This window comes from Trachurus japonicus, chromosome 18, assembly GCF_045865225.1.
Source record: "Trachurus japonicus isolate A0001 chromosome 18, Traja_1.0".
In the NCBI taxonomy this organism is placed as follows: Eukaryota; Metazoa; Chordata; class Actinopteri; order Carangiformes; family Carangidae; genus Trachurus; species Trachurus japonicus.
In genome coordinates, this window is record NC_140924.1 from 15,237,113 (window position 1) to 15,254,962 (window position 17,850).

At 41.0% G+C, this 17,850-nt stretch overlaps 1 protein-coding gene across 1 annotated transcript; it reads right to left on the bottom strand.

The window, feature by feature from the left end:
- Positions 1 to 1,765: 1,765 nt before the first annotated feature.
- On the bottom strand, positions 1,766 to 9,101 carry LOC146968920 (lymphocyte antigen 75). Its single transcript, XM_085760431.1, has 4 exons — positions 8,603 to 9,101; positions 4,146 to 4,187; positions 3,648 to 4,031; positions 1,766 to 2,130 (listed from the first exon to the last, which is right to left on the bottom strand). The coding sequence occupies exons 1-4, from the start codon at positions 9,099 to 9,101 to the stop codon at positions 1,766 to 1,768; spliced, it is 1,290 nt and encodes a 429-aa protein (XP_085616557.1).
- Positions 9,102 to 17,850: the final 8,749 nt, after the last annotated feature.

The following is a 17,850-nucleotide window of genomic DNA, read 5'->3' on the forward strand; positions in this document are numbered from 1 at the left end:
AGAAGTCCATCTCAGATATCATAACATAAGGCAGATAAATAAATGCTTTTTATCATGCACTCCCACAATGCAATGTACTAAGCAAAGGGGGAGGATGTGTTCACTGTTTGAAAACATTCAAACAGAAGCTGAACATTAACTTATAGATAATATCAGCATATATAACAACTGCTACCACTACCACTTTACGCTCTGTGGTGAACTTTGTCCTGCAGATTGCCCTGGTTGTGTTGGTGGGACTTTGCTACGTAAGTTTGTCAGGCAAGTCAGGTGAATATTGAAGTTGTGATAGGCCAATGTGCAGGTGTTATTGTAGATGGGGAGTGAAGGGCTGAGATGGGTGTATATGCAGATGTTTAATAAATGTGGAAAACTTGATTTAAGGTGGAATAATTATGGAATAAAACATATAAGCTATTTATTTTTTTCCAAATATTTTTACCTTCCTACAGGTTGAGCTGCATATATTTAATGATATGGCCTATTATGTTATATATAGTTATTATATATAGTTGAACTTGTCTTCAGTCCACCCTGGAGTCTCTTATTGTTTCTCTATAAAAAAAAAACATTCAAATCAAGAAATCTTAAAATTTGGTTTAAAGATGGCGAGTTTTTAAGTCGGTGTCCTTTCATGCTGACGTTTCTGCTCTGAGGCTCTGATTTTATTTGCTCATTTGATTACCCAAATCCGCAGATTACTCGACATTAATGTCAAGAACAAGTGCAAATAAATAGGCAGGCACTTTGACAGGAGCTAACCAACACACGTAAACACAAAAGTAAAATGTCACAATGTTGTGTGTGCAGGGTTCAGGATAAAGCAAAAACTGATGCATTTTATGAATTCATAAGGCAGCAATAAAAGTCTCCATTACATTGCACTGATTATTGGTATTCCTTTATTAATAAGAACACACATGATCTACTATGCTCATAAAATGTCTAATTTTTACATAAGGTTAATTTCTTTTAGCAAAACAACACTCAGCAGTAATTTCAGAGGTAAATCAGGTTCCCTCCACATGCATCTATTGGAGAAAAGAAACAGCAGGTGAATGAGGTTGAGATAAACATATTGAAACAAAAACAACAACAACATTTCCTGTTTAGTTTTTGTTATGAATTCTTACCTTTTTCATGGTTGTGGTTCTGAGATTAAACTCCCCCCAATCACATGGACATCACTGAGGCCCCGTGAGCTCAGCGAAGCCTCCAGCTGAAAACACACAGATAAATACAACACAAGATGAAAGTTGTTTGTTGTGGTGGTGTTGAGTTGAAGGGATGAACAAAAATAAAGTAGTGGACACTCTGCTGCTTACTGTAGCCTACCTGCTGTATAATACTATCTATGATGGTTGGATCCTTGAGGTCAGCGTTGGTCTGAAACGTGATCTTCACTGAAGTTCTTTTTAGCATTTCTGGAAATTGAAATTTGTTGAAGTGACAGTTTGGGATATCTAGGCTTATATATAGGCTTATATATCCATCTACAATATATATAGTAAATCAATTTGTTAGACAGACAACAAAAACTCAGGTCACAGTTAAGGATATTCTGTATTTACCTGGTGCTGGTGGAGTCACTTCAATCATATCTGTCAAAAGGAAAAGTTAAAATAGGTGAGGAGAAATGACTATATATTTAAGAGCATCTAACCTTTTATTAGAAACAAGAAATCTATTATAAGTATAAAGAGCTAATGTAGAGTACCTAAGGGCCCTATACTGTGTTTCTGAGTAATAGGAGTTTGCACTTAAGCTACAGAGGACCATGTCTGCAGTGTGTGATCTTACTTTGACAGAGAAAGTTGAACTTGTTATCACACGACCAGTCCTCCCATTTTCCATTCAGCGTACTACTAACACAGGTCTCGTTGCTGTTATGGTTATCGGGCTGAGACTCCAACCAGTGTCTGAAAGAGGAGTCGCTGCCGTCCGACCACCTCCAGGGGTCTCTGTGCAGGCCGATCCAGGCCGGGCTCCCCTGCAGCTGACCCATCACCGCCTCGTTCTCAGCCGAGCTCCTCACACCGACCAGGTCTGTGTAGTGCTGCCTGCAGTAGCTCTGAGCCTCAAACCAAGTCCTCTCCTCCGGCACCAGCACATACTGATCCGCTGCACCCTCTACATGATGCAGGAGAAGGATCAAATCATTCACACTTAGTTTTTCTTAGAGATAATTTAAATATAATATTTATCGTTGATTATTTGTCCTTAAGACACATTTAGCACTTAAACCCACTCGAAAAATCTTGATCTAGGTCTTCAAGGCGAGGTATAGTGACCACAGTAATTACATGCAACTCAATTTGGTTCAAAATTTCTATTTTGTGTTAAGATATCAAATTTGTTTTTGTTTTAAGACGACATCTAAAAATGACAAAAAATTGTCACGTGTACCCATAAACATTTACATTTGGGAGATACCACTCAATCACTTTCTTGAGGGGGGGCTAGAGAAAACCAACATGAATTGAAATAGACACTTTCTTTCAAGAGATTGAAGATCAGTTCCACTGAAGAAAATTAATGCATAACTGAAACCATGATACTTTTCTAACCCTAACCGAATAGTTTTTTTTTCTTTGTTTGTTTGTTTTTGCCCAAAACCTAATGAAACTACGATTGGTATTGCAGTAACCATGACGACGATCAGTCCGCCGGCGCCGTAGAACCTTTTTTTATGGTAACCATGACAACCGAGTTCCATTAGGCCTGAGCTGGACGTGAAGGATTTTACGAAAGCGGGAAGAAAACGACCTCTTTAACACGTTAAAAAGCTTAAAGCTGTGTTCACACCAAACGCGATGAACGCGATTTTTTCGCGCGACAAATGACAATCCGTCGCGCTATCACTCGTGTTTTGACGCGTCATCGCGTCCCCCTCCCCTCCCCTCCCCTCTACTGTCAATCCAGCTAACAGGACGGATGTAAACATGTGTTGAGACACAGAAAGTGCACTCATTTTACCGTAGGCTTGACAATGGACGAGGTGAAGCTGATCCTTGACGTCCTGGTCCTGGTGTAGCAGGTAAAAAAAACTCCGCTCAGCCCTGCTCGTATCGCGGCCGTTGTACGGTACTACTGTTGCTGAGTTTGAGGACTTGCTAGCAGCTAGGGTTGGTGCAGGACCTCCAGGCAGGACACCAACTAAAGTTACAGGCTCTTCTTTTCAGCTGCAGAGTGCCTGTCCATCTGTCTCCGGTGAGTAGCAGTCGGTAGCAGTGTATTGTTGTGTCACGGCGTCACGCGATGTCGCCGCAAAAGTTCAATATTTTCAACTCGGGCGTTGGCGCGATTTTCGCGGCATCGCGTCCATCGCGCCGCGCTATCGCGTCCATCGCATCGCCCGGCGCGATGACGCGACTAATCGCGTCTGTGCATTGACTTTACATGTAATCTCGACGCGCGACAACGCAGCATCGCGTTTGGTGTGAACACCCCTTAACAATGGAAAAGTGAACTAAACTGTGAGTACTGTAATTGATATATAAGCTAAGTTCATATTGAAACGAGACAGTTTTGTGAGTTTTAATTTAACTTATGAACCATTAACATTAGCTTTCAGAAATTAGCTTATTTGTGACCTGACTGACTGACTGACTTTTGCTCGTAAAGTAAAGACAGAAGGAAAAATTCACCATTGAAACAAATGAGTGGTGCTTTCACATTCATGCAGTTGTCGTCCCTCCATTTTCCGTCTACCGTCATGGACACACAGTGCTCGGCCGCCCCCGAGTTGTCCGGCTGACCTTCCTGCCACTGCCTGTAGTTCATGTCCACGTCCACTCCTGTGTAGAAGCGTTCGCCCTCCAGAGACCATTTCCAGTCGCTGACGTTGTCGTACAGACCGATCCAGATGTTCATGTCCAAACCTTTGGTCAACTTGTTGATCCTGCTGACGTCCTGCTCATCAGATACAGTGGCCAGGTCACTATACTTCGTCCTGCAGTGGCTCTGCGCCCCAGTCCAGTCCAGCTTCATCTTAGTGAACAAGATGTACTGATGGATGTAGTACGAGGTTCCTGTTAAATGAACAATGTCAAATACAAATCAAATACAGTTAAAAAATATCCACTGGCTGCCACCATTTTATTTTAAATATAACAACATATTAACAAACAAACACTTTTTCTTACCTGTCTGTTGTGTGACTTCCACGTGGTTTAACAAAAGAATCCCTGTGAAAATTAAGACAAAATTAGAGAATAAAAAACGAAACAAATACATGCTAATCAATACATTTTATTCAGAATTTTAAAGAATAAAAAAGCACAAACCAAGCAAAAGGAGCTTCCGCAAACTACCCTCCATTGTCTGCTGAAAAACAACAACTTTCACAAGTACAAATAAAAAAATCTTAACAATCTAAACACGAGAGCACAGAATGGAGCCGTTCTTGTGTTGATGCTCTCACCTCCACTCTTTGTCTTCTCACCAAGAAGAAAACTGACTTGAGCATCTTGTTGTCTGTAGAGTTTGGATACTAAATGGTGCGTGACCACAAGATATGTGTGTGTTTTTGTTGGTGCACCTTGTGAGTTTTGGACATTCAGACCTGAGACCCTGGTTCAGAGTCAGAGCAGACACGTACGTAGAGATAAAGGTTAAAGAAAGCGAGTCATTAATGCTGCCTGACAAGTTTGAGTTTTAGATTTTGCAGGTGAGGACTTTTTGAAAACATGGACCAGTCCCGACCTCTTATAAAGTGCAGAAATACTTATGTTTGTGTGTAAGAGATGTCACGTTCCTCCATATATTTTGGTTTGCAGTAGACCATATGCGACATGTCCATGACAGTCTGGACAGGACATTTGGTTATTGTCGGTTAATGTTTGTCTGAGCTTGAGGAGACGAGTCAAAACTATAGCTTTGTTTTGAAAAGACCAGGTGCACTGTTTGCTTTGTCCCATGGACAGGCCCTCGCCCCCCTCCCCTTTTACACAGAATAATTCACTAAAATATGTTTTTCAACACAAGAATAAAAAATAATTTTAAAAAATCATAGAATTGCAGTTTATCACCAACCTTTTACCAATAAAAATATGTGTACTTGTTGAGACACAGAACAAAATAACAACAAATCATCATGAGAATAAACTTAAATTGTATTACTGGCCGATAGCTGCAGCCTCTGCAACCAAAGTTCACCTCCCTGGACGTACAATAAAGACCTTGAAATGATACACTTTATTATTATTATTTTATTACTTTAATAAAACACAACGTGACATTCTCAGATTGCTTGTTTTTTTCCTCCCATGATCCAACCATTAAAAACCCTGAGAATAAAAACTTAACAGTGACACAAAACTGTACAAATCAGCTAATCCTCATAATTGTCATTGATGAATCGTTGTAGATTAACTATCAGTTGATGGTTTTATCGGCCGACAGTTGCAGTCTCTGCAAGTCTCATATTTGCATTGATACAACCAAAGTTCACCTCCAAGGACGTATTACAATAAAATAATAATAATTTGAAATGATAAACCCATGACTCTGACATGAAAACAGTACACAATAGTCCCCTTTGATTTCTATAGTAGGCGGAATGAATGAAATGTTGTCCAGATATATTCTTGGACTTTGCCAAACAATTAAACCTTGGTTATGTTAGAATCGAACTTGAGAGAGAAGGGGAAAAATGATCTCTATTGGAACTGGATCTCTCTCAGATGTTATCATGCAGGTTGTCCAGCACAGTAACACACTTGTTGTCAGACATAGGCTTGTTGAACACAGTAAAGTGTCGTAGAGAGAAGACGAAACAAAGTTCCCATTTAGCATCATGCACTCGGTCACAAAACTTGGACAGTAAGTTAACGCAAAGGACAAGAAGGCTAAACAGAGAACTAGGTTAAATGGTTTTGTGGTACGTGTTGAGAGGCAGCGAGCTCTAATTATCCACAAAGTCAGAAATAAGGCCACCGCACCCATGGCCACCACAGCTTCAAGCACAGCATACAAAAGGATGCAGACAAGGTGTACAATGAGGACGATAGCCAAAGATAAATAGGGCGGTACAGTTTTTGTGATTCCACGGGTTTGATTGGTCACACACACTCTTCTACACACGGCCCCGACGAGGATGCGGCCAGGAGAACGCAGCTGAGGACCAGAGATGCTTTCAACACCGTGACCTGTTCGGTGTCCAGTATTTTGCAGAACAGAGCAAAGAGGAGGACGAGGAGTGCCGTGGCGCCGATTGGCTACTCCAGCCCCGAGAAAGTAAACCGCTTCCATGCCTATGTCACCTGACATCCTGAGGAGGTCGCTGCTGGTAGTCATGGCAGCAACGGGATGGACCAGAGATTCATCCATTCTTTACGTCCTAAAGGGAAAACAAGAGCGCAACAGCTTCAGCCATTCACACAACAGAGGATGAACAGATATGTGTAGACTTTCTTCTGAGTGTTCACAGAGAAACAACTATTTAGGTCAGTTGTTAGTTGTAACATTTATTTTCTAATAACTGATCAATTGCTTCATCCACAAAATGTCACATCAGCAGAAAAGAGTGAAGAAATATCAACCATCACTCCATTAAGTTAACATATTCAAATGTCTTGTTTTTTTGTTTTTGTTTTTCTGACCAAGACTATGAAACTGGAGAGGCTGATACCACTCAAGGTTCAAAGTTCATTTTATTGATGTTTGCATAATTACGCATGAAACGAAATTCATACCCAGGACCAACTGCTCACTCTCTCTTTTAATTTGCAGGCCGCTAATTACATGATAATGTCAAGAAATAGCCAAGAAATCATAAGTAATTACATCATAATGTCTAGAAATAACGGTCAATTTCATAGTAATGTTGAGAAATATAGCCAAGAAAAAACGATTGACTGCCCAGAAATATTGGTCAATTGCAAGGACTTGGTGGAGAAAAATTCTGGCCTTTCCCAAAAAACTCAAAGCATGAAAAGCATGTGTAATCTTGATCATCTTGCCTTTATGAAAAACATGACGTTACTATTAAATTGACCGTTATTTCTAGACTATTTCTTGACATTACTACGCAATTACTTGACAATATCATGTAATTATTACGTAATTAGCGGCCTGTAAATTAAAAAGGTACCATTTCTGCTTGTACCGGTTATTTGTAAATGTGCCCGGGGACAGAGATACAATAGGATTGAGCTCACAGACTCAGAGTCCTGTCAGACGTTAATTCTGCCATGCACGAGAAAATTAACCTACTTGAGGTGGATGTGATTTTAGCTTGTCAACTCTCTTGGTCGCACAGTTCTGAATGGAAAAACAATAAAGTATAAATCTGGAGTTTCTCTCACCTGTAGAGTCTGAATCCTGAGAAAAGAAGCTGCTGAAGCTGAAGATCTCTCTGTGATTTACATCCAACTTGATCGTCCTTGACGGCTAATGCCCGACCTTTCTTTCGTCACTTACTGTACAGGACAGAATGGGTGGAGACATCACGTCTATTTATTGCCTCTAAAAATCATAAAAAGTAATCAAGAGATCATTGTTCAACTTAAGTGCTGCATCTAACAGTGCTTGCCTGTGCACTAGTGTAAACTTAAAAACCTCTCTCTTCATCTCTCTGGAGCCCACAACTCTAAAATCCAAAGGCTCAGATCAGACACTATGGCTTTATCAGGTTGTTACAGTGTTTTTTTTATTCAAGAGTTCAACATTTTCATTTGTACGAGGGGGGCTGTTACTATTTCTGTTCATCAAATGTTATATAACCTTTTAGTTATAGCTATGTCGAGGAATGACACATTGCAACTGCCAGTTGCTCAACTTCATCATGTTTTATTTATTGTTGTCAGAGTGTTTCCATTCATCTCTACGGTGGCCCAGACAGTTCAACACAGTGCAAATAATCACAACACTTTTACGGTGTCATAAGTGCAAATACAGAACTTGATAGGCTTACTGTGGCTAGTTGTGATTGTTAAGGTGGTGACTGGATACTTGTTCAGGCATTTAAGTGTAAGGTCAGTGATAAGGAACCAAAGTAAAACAAAAACAAAGCTTAAATTGAATCAAGCTGATTCTTGTATCTAGACCAAGAATACCAGAGGTGGTTATACACTTTAAATAAATTATCAATCCAAAATCATGAGAGTTCAAGTGCTGCTGCTTCTGTTATTGTTGTTGTTCTCCACCAGGAAACCTCAGGAAAAAAGAGACACAGCAGTCCATCCAGGAAGATATGAACATTTGTGCCAAACAATACATTCAAGAACATCAAACCAGGTACATATTCTTGGACTTTGTCAAATGAGAAAACCTTGGTCATGTTAGAATCGAGCTTGAGGGAGATGATGAGAACTGATCTCTATTGCAAGTGGAGCTTCCTCAAACGTTCTCCTGCAAGTTATCCAGCACAGTAACATACTCGTTGCCAGACATAGGTTTGTTAAACACAGTAAAGTGTTATAGGCATAAGTCGAAACAAAGCTCCCATTAAGGATCATGCACTCCATCACAAAACTTGGACAGTAAGTCCCAGCAAAGGACACGAAGGCTAAACAGAGAACTTGGTTAAATGGTTTTGTGGTAGGTGTTGAGAAGCAGCGAGCTTTAAATATCCACAAAGTCAGAGCTAAGGCCACCACACCCACGGTCGCCACAGCTTCAAGCACATCATAGAAAACGATGCAGACAAGGTTTATCATGAAGACGACCGTCACAGATAAATAGGGCGGCACAGTTTTTGGGCTTCCATGTGATTGATTGGTCAGGATGAATTCCAGCGCCACCAGGAGGTGCAGCAGCACTACACACCGTCTGTACGCCAGCCATATGACCATCAGTTTAAGACAGTGCTCCAGTCCGCAGAAGGACCCCAGGATCACGATGGCCGGCCCCCATGTGGACAAGGTCTGGAGGACGCAGCTGAGGATCAGAAACGCTTTGAACACTGTGACCCCTCCGATGTCCAGGCTTCTGGACCACAGACCATAGAAGAGGACGAGGATTCCCAGGGTGCCAAAGGATACTCCACCCAGGAGAAAACCAGCCGCCTCATTGTTCGAGTCCACGATCGTGTCACCTGACATCCTGAGGAGGTCGGTGGTGGTCATGCCAGCAACGGGATGGACCAGAGATTCATTCATTCTTTACGTCCTAAAGGGAAAACAAGAACACAACAGCTTCAGCCATGCACACGACAACCATGCACACAAAAACAAAAAATAAATAAATAAATTCATTTTACAAGATGAACAGAGATATGTAGACTTTCTTCTGGATCATTAAAGAATAAAAGACCATTAAAGAAAATAAATGCTAGTACTTGCAGCATTTATCTTCTAATAACTGGTCAAATGCTTCGTCCACAAAATGTCACATCAGAGAGGCTGATACCACTCAAGGTTAATGTTATTGTTGTATTACGCTTACGCATAAAACGAAATTCATACCCAGGACCAGCGGCTCACTCAAATAATCAATACATTTCTGCTTATAGCCTACCGGCTATTTGTAAAGGTGCCAGGGGAGATACAATAAGGTTGCGTTCAGAGACCTATTAAGAGTCCTGTGAGACGTTAAAGGGATAGTTCAACATTTTGGCAAATTGGCCTATTGCCATAATCCCTATAATCACAGCAGTAGGTTCATTACCTTTAATTGTCGGTGCAAGCTATTTTTAGAACGGCGGAGCAGAGCCGCAAGCTGCTCAGAACTACACTACGGAGGCTCATGGGATTTCTTGGTTTCCCTCATAAAACTCATCAAATACACAATCCAACAACTCCAAAACGCTCTGGTGGACAAGTTGTGACCTGGAACGTTACGAGACGGAGTTGTTTTAAACTTGAAGTGGAAGTGATTTTAGCTCGTCAACTCTCTTGGTCGCACAGCTCTGAATAGAAAAACAAGAAAGTATAAATGTGGAGTTTGTCTCACCTGTAGAGTCTGAATCCTGAGAAAAGAAGCTGCTGAAGCTGAAGATCTCACTGTGATTTACATCCAACTGTATCGTACTTGACGGCCAACGACCAACCTTTCTTTCGTCGCTTACAGGACAGAATGGGCAGAGACGTCACGTCCTCGTGTTGGACCTGACGTCTCTTTATTGCCCTGGAAAAATCATAAAAAGTCGTCACGAGATCATTGTGCAACTTAAGTGCTGCCACTAACAGTGCTTGCCTTTGCACCAGTGTAAATATAAACCTCTCTTTATCTCTCTAGCTCAGATCAGGGTCAGATCAGACACCATAGCTTTTTACTCAAGAAATCAACATTTTCATTTGCATGAGGGGGGATGTTACAACTTCTGCTCATCTAATGTTAAAGTTTTACTGATATATAGCCATGCAGAGGAATGACACATTGCCAGTTGCACAACTTCAGATTTTATTTATTGTTGTCAGAGAGGAAGTTCATTTCCATTCATCTGTACGGTGGCCCAGACAGTGCAAATAATCACAACACTTTTACAGCATCATATGTGCAAATACAGAACTTGATAGGCTTACTGTGGCTAGTTGTGGTTGTTAAGGTCGTGACTGGATTCTTGTTCAGGCATTTAAGTGAAAGGTCAGTGATAAGGAACCAAAGTTAAAACCAAGTCAATATTGAATTAAGCTGATGCTTGTATCTAAACCAAGAATACCAGAGGTGGTTATACACTTTAAATAAATTATCAATCCAAAATCATGAGAGTTCTGTTGCTTCTGTTATTGCTGTTGTTCTGCACCAGGAAACCTCAGGATAAAGAAACACAGCAGTCCATCCAGGAAGATATGAATGTTTGTGCTAAATAATGTATTCAAAAACAACAGGGCAGTACTGTGGCTTGGTGTCGCCCAATAAATACACTGAGTAACAAAAGGGAAAAGGAAGGCGAGGCAGAACGTCACCATGGAAGTGGCAACAACCTGGTTCTTCAAGGCATTAGCAGAGAGGGGAAAGGGCAATGTTGCCCGTTTTACCACAATGACTAAAGCCAACGCAAAGAGGAGAACAGCCATACCAAATGTAGAAATCGAAGGAAAGAACACAAAAAGAGTAATAACCGCTATGTACAACACAACTGTCACAACATAAAGCATGGACATTTGGGCTCCATAGTGTTCGTTGCAGAGGAAGTGGAGGCAAAACAGAGTAACCAGCATCTGCATAACCAATCCAATGTATCTCAACAGGTACCACATCAAGTAGACATAGGGGGTGGATTCAGAAAAGTCGTTGGATACAACAAACTGAACCGCCAGGAATATTGCCGCAGCCGCAATCATGATATCAAGAACAAGCAGATTGACAAGACCGCGGTGGACGTTTTCAAGGCCTTTGAAGTTGTTGGGACCGCATCGAGAGGAGGTGCATCCTTTGAACTTCTTGAGTTGGCTGCGCTGAGACCAGAAGGCCCAGAAGAGGCTGACGAGTCCCAGCAGCGAGTAGGCCAGGAGAAATCCTGCTGCCACATTACCAAATTCTTTGTCGATTAGTGTTTCATTGCCGGTGGAGTTGGCAGCGTATTGATGAATATCGTAGAACATGATGTGGTGATGGAAGTGGTTTCATCAACCTGTTGGAGGAGGGACAAAACTCAAGATTATCCCTCATCTTTCAAGACATTGTCTTCATTGAAGGTATCACTACAACAAAAGCATTTTACCTCAGGGTCAAGACAGTGAACACATCACTGGTCCTGTTTCAACTCCTTGGAGACATTTTCCATATGTAAGCAAGACCAAATATTTCATAAAGCCTTAACTTAGTGCTAAACATAACTAGAGGTGGGAATTGGTAAGATATAATCATATATCGTATGCAATATCCTGAGTATTGTGGTACCTTATTACCTTTTCAACAAACATCAGTTTTATCCAATAAAATAAACTCCTGTCATCTCATCTTACTACTTTTGATTCTTGCTAAATGTGGTTATCAACAGTCAGAAAATTACTATACATTTGAAGAATCAATATTATGCTTTGTCAACCCCCCAAAAATGTGTTTGACTAAACAGCTGATATGCAACCCAAGTTTACTACTAATCAAATAAAGACATAAAGAGATAAAGACCTAAATCACACGCCTTCTCCAAGGACCACCTGATGACGCATCGACACGTCAGCCTTTTAACATTACAACGCCAAATAAACCATGTCCATACAAGTATCCCTCATCAGTGGTATCAATCATTATGGCGATATAATGATTCATATTTAGTAAAAAAAAAAATCCATATAAGATTGTTTCTTACCAGGTGAAGGAGACTTGTTGACAGCGCAGATGAGAAAAGCTGTGAAGACTATGAACTAACCAACCCCAGACTGTATATTTATGGCTGTACCATAGGTCATAAAAAGTCCAGCGTCTCCAACACATGATGCCAATTTCCTGGTTTCCTCAGTCAACACACACACACACACATTTATTTTCAATTCTACTTTTGATTGAACAGGTACTATATTAGAAAGTTTGCGTTTTTTTGTATATATGTATGTATGTGCGTGTGTGTATATATATATATATATATATTCAAAATTCTTCAAAATTTCATTTAAGCACCCATCCTCCGCTCCCACATCCTTCTTTCATCCTTTGTTCTTATTTTTCCTTTCTCATTTTCAAAATGATTACTGTTATGAGTTATGTTATTATTGCTGTCTAGCTAAAGCTATTACAACCTTTATCCTTGATACCATTTATACTGTTAGTATTATTATGACCGATATTACTATTATTCATTAATTTCTTAATTTATTACTGCTATCACTATTACGACCACCATCCATATATTATACCTGAATTACACACACTTTGTGTATACGTTAATGTATGTCCACTGTGTTGTTTGTCTTGTATTTCACAATAAAGTTTAAAGAAAAGAAAGTTTGTCTACATAGTTGGTTTACCTAACCTTGTCCTCAAATAAAGCTAAATCATTCTCTGGAGTTCAAACCCTTGCATGAATTTCAGAGTTGCTTACAGTTACTGGGATAAATGAATCATCTCGCTGAAGCTGGATTACGAAATTCAACTGTGTTATTGTTGGGAACTGTCATGTGATTGTCCTGGTTTTATTGAAGATTGCAACACACAGCAGCTTCTGTTTAACCTGGTAGTGCCAGTAAACCTGACTCATACATGTGAGTTTAATTACTGAGTTGAAAATTAAACACAAAGATAATAATAATGGAAAACTAATGACAATGATAAATACAATTAAGATAATATGGAATGTAATAATGCAAGAAAAAACAAAGATAACCCATAATAAATATGTGTGGCTAGACGAAAGTAAACAAAATTAATAAAACAGTTTAAATTAAGGATAGGGATTTATTACACCATGTATGAGCCACCACACTCGGGCTAAGATCAGCAGCTGCGGGTTTAGCCTCATATAAACTGTTGCTATTCTTACACTAAACAGTTTTGCATTTGAAAAGTTATTAGAGTTAAGAACAACAACTATATATAGTACCTTAGGAAAATGAAAATACCTTATGTTTTAGAGTTAGGAATAGTGTCAATATTATTCTGTTGTTATATCATTTTATTTTTTTTTACATGTTTGAAACTGACAAAATTGAGAATTCAACAATCTTTCCAAGAAAGATTATCATTTACTAGAAATCAAATGTTTGTCATCTCTCCACTGGTCCTTTATTCATCCCTCTGTCGTTGTTGTCTTCCTCACTCCCATCGTGATGTTCACAGGAAGTCCCATTTCTATCAGTCGATCATGAAACTGATAAGGCATAAAGAAATTAATTGAGTAATTTTAGCGTTGCCCAGGAGGCTTTTTTTTTTTTTACACCTTTGCTCACACATATTTGTTTTTTGAACGTTCATAATTTTGTGTCTCACCCATAGACTGTAAAAAGAATGGACGTAGCGTCCGTGACGTCACCCATTGGTTTTGGGGAGTCGGTTTTGTGCCGCTACTACGGGGGTTTGAGCCGCGCCATGTTGGATTCTACTTGCCATATTTGGAGCGGTGCGGCCGTTGGCCGGCCGAGGGCCCGCCCACTGGCCTCGTAACAGCGGTCGCCGGACCTGTCACTCAACGGTTCTGCTCCCTAATTGGCCAGAACTTTAAACCTAATAATAGTAAAACGGTAGAGTTTAAAAAAAATTCACCCCCCTCAGAGTGTGTGCGGGGGTAGAAACTATCGGTTGAGACCAAAAAAATTAAATGTACCAGGCTGTAAATATGTTTTTTTAAGCTGTAAAATCGGCTATTTTAACATGGGGCTCAATTGGAGTTGCTCCCTTCTGGAGCCAGCCCCCAGCGACAGCCGAGGGGATTGCAGCTTTTTGAATGCGGAAGTGAGCTTCACTTCTCAGACCGACAACTGCCCCCTTGGTCTCACCTCAACCGAGACCAACTTTTTGATGTCGTCCTCACTCAGCTGCACTTTAGAGGATAATGCCACTCTCAGGTTAATCACATGCTCTGCGAAGAAATTCGTACATTGATTATAGAAACACACACGCATCATCCTGAATTTATGTTTTTGGACCAAATGTGGGGTTAAATGTTTACATTTACTACTAACCCTAACCCATTACTTCACTGGTTATACAGAATTTATTGTCACAACGTAATTTTCCCAACCCTAACCCCATTTACCTGCCTATGTCTGACCTACCGATCTATCTCTAACTTTATATACTACCTGGGTGGAATGACGACTTTTACACACCTGTCTTCCTCTCTGCAGGAGTCGATGGTGTCGCATCCACCTCAGGGGTTGAAGGCTCCTCAGATGACTCTGTCCCTAGAGTTGTTTCATCTACAAAAAGGACGCATGATATTGAGAGCGAAACCACAGATAAATAAAAATATGAAAATGTTCACTCACTGGTCACGGGTCCAGTTGGGTCAGTTTCTGGGGTTGACCCTTCCTCAGACGGAGTCGAGGATGTACTGACGCTGTAACCAGTGGTTGGTTCTTCTGTCTCAGTTTCTGGATCAAACAGGGAGTTAACGTTTATTAGGACCTTTCCAACGCCTCTGGTTCCACAAAATTCACCGTCACAACTTAATTTCCCCAACCCCAACACCATCTACCTGCCTCTATCTTTATATCCTACTTCGGTATAATGATGACTTTTACACACCTGTCTCTAGAGTTGTTTCATCTACAAAAAGGACGCATGATATTGAGAGTGACACCATAGATAAATAAAAATGTTAACATTTTCACTCACCGGTCACAGGTCCTGTTGGGTCAATTTCTGGGGTTGAACGTTCCTCAGACGGAGTCGAGGATATACCGACGCTGTAACCAGTGGTTGGTTCTTCTGTCTCAGTTTCTGGATCAAACAGGGAGTTAAAGTAACATTGCGGAGTTTTTCGGCCTTAAAATAATGTTTCCATACTCATTGCAATGGTAGAAAAATGGTTAATAGGATGAATGGTGCTGCCGCTGCAGCCTGAGCGGGGTCGCGTCGGCTGAAACTGCACTATGCAACTTCCCTGCATGGGTACGAATCACTTGGGTAAGAAACTACTTGGGTATAATGATGACTTTTACACACCTGTCTCTAGAGTTGTTTCATCTACAAAAAGGACGCATGATATTGAGAGCAAAACCACAGATAAATAAAAATATGAACATGTTCACTCACCCGTCACGGGTCCAGTTGGGTCGATTTCTGGGGTTGACCCTTCCTCAGACGGAGTCGAGGATGTATCGGCGCTGTAACCAGTGGTTGGTTCTTCTGTCTCAGTTTCTGGATCAAACAGGGAGTTAACGTTTATTAGGACCTTTCCAACGCCTCTGGTTCCACAAAATTCGCTGTCGCAACTTAATTTCCCCAACCCCAAACCCATCCACCTGCCTCTATCTTTATATCCTACTTGGGTGTAATGATGACTTTTACACACCTGTCTCTAGAGTTGTTTCATCTACAAAAAGGACGCATGATATTGAGAGCGAAACCACAGATAAATAAAAATGTGAAAATGTTCACTCACCAGTCACAGGTCCAGTTGGGTCAATTTCTGGGGTTGACCCTTCCTCAGACGGAGTCACGTATGTCCCGACGCTGTAACCAGTGGTTGGTTCTTCTGTCTCAGTTTCTGGATCAAACAGGGAGTTAACGTTTATTAGGACCTTTCCAACGCCTCTGGTTCCACAAAATTCACCGTCACAACTTAATTTCCCCAACCCCAAACCCATCTACTGTACCTGCCTCTATCTTTATATCCTACTTGGGTGTAATGATGACGTTTACACACCTGTCTCTAGAGTTGTTTCATCTACAAAAAGGACGCATGATATTGAGAGCGACACCACAGATATATAAAAATGTTAACATGTTCACTCACCGGTCACGGGTCCAGTTGGGTCGATTTCTGGGGTTGACCCTTCCTCAGACGGAGTCATGGATGTATCGACGCTGTAACCAGTGGTTGGTTCTTCTATCTCAGTGGTTGAGCCGTTTGAATCTTCTCCTACAGTCTCAGTTTTTGGACCTAACAGGGAGTTAACGTTTATTATGACCTTTCCAACGCCTCTGGTTCCACAAAATTCACCGTCACAACTTAATTTCCCCAACCCCAAACCCATCCACCTGCCTCTATCTTTATATCCTACTTGGGTGTAATGATGACGTTTACACACCTGTCTCTAGAGTTGTTTCATCTACAAAAAGGACGCATGATATTGAGAGCAAAACCACAGATAAATAAAAATGTGAACATTTTCACTCACCCGTCACGGGTCCAGTTGGGTCAATTTCTGGGGTTGACCCTTCCCCAGACGGAGTCGAGGATATACCGACGCTGTAACCAGTGGTTGGTTCTTCTGTCTCAGTTTCTGGATCAAACAGGGAGTTAAAGTAACATTGCGGAGTTTTTCGGCCTTAAAATAATGTTTCCATACTCATTGCAATGGTAGAAAAATGGTTAATAGGATGAATGGTGCTGCCGCTGCAGCCTGAGCGGGGTCGCGTCGGCTGAAACTGCACTATGCAACTTCCCTGCATGGGTATGAATCACTTGGGTAAGAAACTACTTGGGTATAATGATGACTTTTACACACCTGTCTCTAGAGTTGTTTCATCTACAAAAAGGACGCATGATATTGAGAGCAAAACCACAGATATATAAAAATGTGAACATTTTCACTCACCGGTCACAGGTCCTGTTGGGTCAATTTCTGGGGTTGACCCTTCCTCAGACGGAGTCGAGGATGTATCGGCGCTGTAACCAGTGGTTGGTTCTTCTGTCTCAGTTTCTGGATCAAACAGGGAGTTAACGTTTATTAGGACCTTTCCAACGCCTCTGGTTCCACAAAATTCGCTGTCGCAACTTAATTTCGCCAACCCCCAAACCCATCCACCTGCCTCTATCTTTATACTGCTTGGGTGTAATGATGACGTTTACACACCTGTCCCTAGAGTTGTTTCATCTACAAAAAGGACGCATGATATTGAGAGCAAAACCACAGATAAATAAAAATGTTAACATGTTCACTCACCGGTCACAGGTCCTGTTGGGTCGATTTCTGGGGTTGACCCTTCCTCAGACGGAGTCGAGGATATACCGACGCTGTAACCAGTGGTTGGTTCTTCTGTCTCAGTTTCTGGATCAAACAGGGAGTTAACGTTTATTAGGACCTTTCCAACGCCTCTGGTTCCACAAAATTCACCGTCACAACTTAATTTCCCCAACCCCAAACCCATCTACTGTACCTGCCTCTATCTTTATATCCTACTTGGGTGTAATGATGACGTTTACACACCTGTCTCTAGAGTTGTTTCATCTACAAAAAGGACGCATGATATTGAGAGTGACACCACAGATATATAAAAATGTTAACATTTTCACTCACCGGTCACAGGTCCAGTTGGGTCAATTTCTGGGGTTGACCCTTCCTCAGACGGAGTCGAGGA